General features: G+C 45.8%; 1 protein-coding gene across 1 annotated transcript; it reads left to right on the plus strand.

Annotated features, from left to right (window-relative positions):
- Positions 1-1267: 1267 nt before the first annotated feature.
- On the plus strand, positions 1268-2437 carry LOC308282703 (kelch domain-containing protein 3-like; the record flags this gene model as incomplete). The annotated part of the gene is made up of 1 exon (XM_080723091.1): positions 1268-2437. The coding sequence occupies one exon, from the start codon at positions 1268-1270 to the stop codon at positions 2435-2437; it is 1170 nt and encodes a 389-aa protein (XP_080579217.1).
- Positions 2438-5182: the final 2745 nt, after the last annotated feature.

The raw sequence follows: 5182 nt of genomic DNA on the forward strand, positions 1-5182 counted from the left end.
CACATAAAATTTTGAATGGTGTTGAAAGGTGTAAGCGTGTAGGAGATGAATCGCGCCAAAGTTTTGAGGAGATACTGACTAGTATAGTATAGTATAGTATAGTATAAATAACCAGTAAGACTCCCTAATCGGGAGATAAGCGACCGTAGGTCACACTTATCTCCACAAATAGGGCAAAAATGTGTTTTTCCAAAATCTGCCTGAGCCATGTTGATGACATGAGTGTAGACATACTGTGTAGTGATTTTCGTGATTTTAGGGCAACATCTGTAGGAGCAGTGTCCAAAAATGTGTTTTTAAAAATCGGCCTGAAGGTGGCGCTATATGGGACAGATTCATGTTGATGGGATGAGTGTAGACATATTGTGTAGCAATTTGCGTGATTTTAGGGCCAAAACTGTAGGAGTAGTGGGCAAAAATGTGTTGTAAAAATCGGCCTGAAGGTGGCGCTAGAAGAGGGCCATGTGAGAAATGAGGGGTGGGGTCTCCGCGTTGCCTTGGCGGACGAATAGGTACCGGCCCCGGCTCTCCCGGACGCTCCTAGGCCGAGTTACGGCATTTTATGTGAGCTGCAGTGGAGGGGGTCCTCCACTGGGGGCGTCACCACTTTTGCATCCGTTCTGGAGCACCAGGAGTGGGTGGTCCCCAGGAATTCCCCGTGAGCAGCCCCGTTGGGGTGGTCATTTGGTAATTTTTGCACATGTGCTCATTTTTTACACTTGGGGGTCCCCGAGGGAGCTGGGGGTCCCTGGAGCTCCGGGGGTCCTTGGAGGTTGTAGTTTGGCAGGTAAGGAGTGTGTGTGCAAAATCTGGCATGGATCGGGGCAACGGTTGCGGAGATATGAGCAGGGCAAAAGTGTGACGTCTGACGTGTGACGGACTGACGGACGCACGGACACCTGGTGGAGCTTTCTGTAGTAAGTGCGACCTACGGTCGCAATGAAGATAACATACGTGTGCTCGCCTTCCAGGCGAGCCCACAATCACCAAGCTTTCCACACACCATTTTAGGGCATCAGTTTCCGTGATTGGCCAACCCAACAGATTCGCTGATTGGCCAGGCTTCACTTGATGTCACAACGTACCATACAAGGAGGGCAGGCTTGTCCAATGGCCATTCTTCTCTGTTCTGGCTTTCAGTACACACTTTGTAGCACACTCATATGAACGTGTTTCTTCGTCCCTCAAGCGGTCGAGAAATAATCCAGAAAGATATTTGACAGAAAAAAGAGTCAAAGAAATCACTTTGATCGCTGGCTGTGTGAACATGTTACGCTGGGCAGCGCCTCTGCGAGGAGCAGCGCTGGACATAGAGTCCCAGGCAGCCGTGGCGGTTGGGCGGGACAAGGTCTACTCCTTCGGAGGGAGGGAGTTCCTCATTGATTACAGTGATGATGAAATGGAAGACGGAATTGAAGAAAGTCCGACCCCGGATCAGATGGACGTTCACATCTTCAACATGGTGGCTTTGCGCTGGATCAAGTTGCCCGCGGTGATGACTGAAACAGGACAACGGCCCTTTGAGGTTCCATCAGCACGCAGACTTCACACCGCCGCGCTCATAGGAGATACTGTCTATGTCTGTGGGGGGCTCCCGTCACATGGCGAGCGGGAGTCACGCAATGAGCTTTATGGATTCAACATTGACACCCACACATGGTCCAGACCTGAGGTTTGTGGGACCGTTCCACCGCATATGTATAACCATTCAGCCTGTGTGTTGGGGAAGGTCATGTATGTTTATGGAGCCTGGTATGTGGGCCGTGGTAATTGTGAGTACACTTCATATGCTGACATGTACAAGTTGGACACCAGCACCATGGTCTGGTGTTTAATCACCACCGGAGGCCCTAAACCACCTGTTTCGGTATGTGAATCTGCCACCACCATCGGGACAAAGATCTTTTTATTTGGGGGAGTACCGAGCCAACATTGTAGGCCATCAACACTACATCAACACTTCGACATCAGAGTGTTTGACACGGAGGCCAACAGCTGGCTGAGCAGCAGGCCTTCTGCTCAGCCTCATCCAGAAGGAGGGCGGAATCACTCAACCTTCACGTACAATGGAGAGCTGTACATATTTGCTGGCACAACAAGATATCCACACCGGTTCTTGAATGAAATGTGGAAATTCAATCCAGAGACCTTCTCCTGGAAGAAGGTTGAACCCAAGGGGAAACGGCCGTCTCGGAGATTTGGGATGGGCTGCTGCATGGTGGGAGATCGTATGGTGATCTTTGGAGGAGCACAGTTAGAGAGGGTAGATGACCGCAGGCCATGTGATGACCTGCTTATCTTAGATCTGAGTCCTAGCCTGAAGACGTTATGCAAGCTAGCAGTCATTCAGTACGACCTGGAGCAGGCAGAACTCCCTCATGACATCAGGTGGGAACTGGCAGCCATGACTGACATCTCTGGAACAGTCAGCAGCTAATTGTCTGGGTAGATTTTTATTAGATTTCTATTTTTGCATACTAGGAGAATGGATTTAATCCCAGAGGCAGGGCTTCACATTAAGGCTTTTACTGTTGTCCGGGACAAGTAAAAAATCCTTCCGGACAAGTTCTTTAAAAAGCCACTTGTCCGGACAAGTGGTTCTTGGTTTCACCTTTTCTGTGATGCTTCTAGCAGCTTTGTGCTGTATTCTATACATACTCTGGGGAACAGTGGCTCAGTGGATAGCGCTGTTGCCTCACAGCTAGAAGGTCCTGGGTTCAGTTCCCACTGGGGACAGTGTGTGTGCTGGGGGCGTGTTCTCTCCTACGCGTCATCAGCACCCACACCCTAGGTGGGGTTGGCGAAAGGGCCTTTCTGTGTGGAGTTTGCATGTTCTCCCTGTGTCTCCTAGGGTAGATACCCTCACAAAAACATGCAGTAGTCCTGGTTTCTATACTACCTCCCCCTAGCCAGCCAGGTGCTCCCCAGGTGTGGCAGAGGGAGAGCAGAAACCAGGACTACAGGTTAGGTAATTGGCACTGGGTGAAAAAATTGGTTGCAAAATCGTGTAATGAAATACAAAACACTGATGCCGACCTTCAAAGCAGTCAAAGGTATGGCTCCTCTATACCTCCACAACCTGATCAACCCCTACAACCCCACCCGTTCACTCAGATAAGCCAACACAGGAATGCTGACAGAACCCTCGCTAAAATCCCCAGGACAAAAATCCACCTGTCCTAGACAATTTGCCCTTTGCCCTGTTGGGCAACCACACTAACTACAGACTCACTCCCTAGCTTCCGCCGTGGACTGAAGACTCACCTATTTAGACTCCACCTAAATCCATAGCACTTCTGTAACTAACTAACTAGCATCGACTGTTACTCTTTTTTGTAAGACACTTTATGTATATACTTATATATTATTCGCCCCCTCTATTGATGCACATTCTCTTTATTGGTAATGTACTGCTCTTGTTTTTTTTCGCTCTTATCTATCTTTTTGAGCGGCGCAAACCGCTGATGATGACATGAGTTAGATAGACCAATGAAACACTTCGATTCTGTTGCTTTGTCCATGATGTCATAGTCACAGAGGCACCCGATTGGTTCACCCTGATTTAGAATGCGTTTAGGCTGGAGAAAATACGTCATAAAAAACGATGTCATAGACACGGAGGCACCCGATTGGTTCACCCTTTAGGCCATTGAATTTGAATTTCAAAATTGTATTAGATGAATATCACTGATAAGCGATAATAACCACACTTTTAGACAGACTGTGGATAATTTCACAGGTTATAAATGACAGGCAGCTAATAAAAGTTTAAAATACAAATGAACAGACTTTGAAAAACTAAAATATTCATCTCTATAGCTCTACTTATTTTGGAAAAGATCCACACGCTTCCCCTGAGCTCCAAGGCTCCACCATGGTCACCTTGCTCTTTGGTTTCCTCTCCCAGTAACTACCACAGATATAAAGAGCTAGATGCCTCGTTCGCCTCTACAGTTAATTGGAGCGATGTGCAAAAGTTCTAGTCCGGACATCCTGGAAAAACTAAGGGAACGCTGTCAGTCAAAGTACTATATACCATCTATTGTGATGTAGACATGACATCATGTATATGATTGAATAGAATTGGTTTATATTGATGATGTATATTGTGAATGTTAACCTAGTGATTGTGAATGCTAACTTGTCGATGCTGATAAATGCTGACTTGGTGATTGTGAATACTAAACTGCTAGTGTTGAAATTGGCTAATTTGTTAGAACAGCTATTGATTGATCATGGCCACACACACACACACACACACACACACACACACACACACACACACACACACACACACACACACACACACACACACACACACACACACACACACACCATATTTATATGTAATGTGTGTAATAATAAAAATCAAACCTCGGTTCGAAGTGAAGCGGTGAACTTTTATTCTATGTGTTCTAGAGTTATGAACTCTGTGATCTATACATTCTTTATATTCTGAATGAATTAATGATTTTATCTGGAGGGCCGAATTGTCATGTGAAACTTGACCAATCCTCAAAGTATCCAATCATCAGACCGGGATGGACACTACACACATACGTACGTACGTACGTACGTACGGATGGACGGACGGACGGACGGACGGACGGACGGACGGACGGACGGACGGACGGACGGGACAGGACAGATAAAACCTATTCATTCTGAACTGAAATGGCCATATATGACATGGGACACACATTTTGCTTTTTGAAAAAGCCTATTCATTCTGGACTGATATTCTGGACGTACGAGACAGAAAAAAACTGTTCATTCTGGACTGTAGTGACCATATATAGACATGAGGTGACATACATTTTGTTTTTGAAAAAGCCTGTTCATTCTGGACTGAGATGACCATATATGGACATGAAACACACATTTTGTTTTTGAAAAACCCTGTTCATTCTGGACTGAAATGACCATATATGGGCGTGGGACACACAAAGCCACTCATTGGAAGCGGTTTTCACCGCTTCAAAAATATTATTTTATATATCTTTAATTTAAAAGAGAAAAGCATTTATGATTATTTAAAGAAAAGGCTTGAAAATCGAAGTCCACGATATATCATACTCCCTAAATATTTTTGCATCGCTCACTTCGCACTGTGCGATTTTTTCTTACTTCTCTGTAACTTTGTAAATAACTGTATACTGCTGTGCTACAACTGGACAATGGA

The sequence above is a fragment of the Nannobrachium achirus genome (assembly GCF_963921795.1).
Source record: "Nannobrachium achirus genome assembly, chromosome: 4".
In the NCBI taxonomy this organism is placed as follows: Eukaryota; Metazoa; Chordata; class Actinopteri; order Myctophiformes; family Myctophidae; genus Nannobrachium; species Nannobrachium achirus.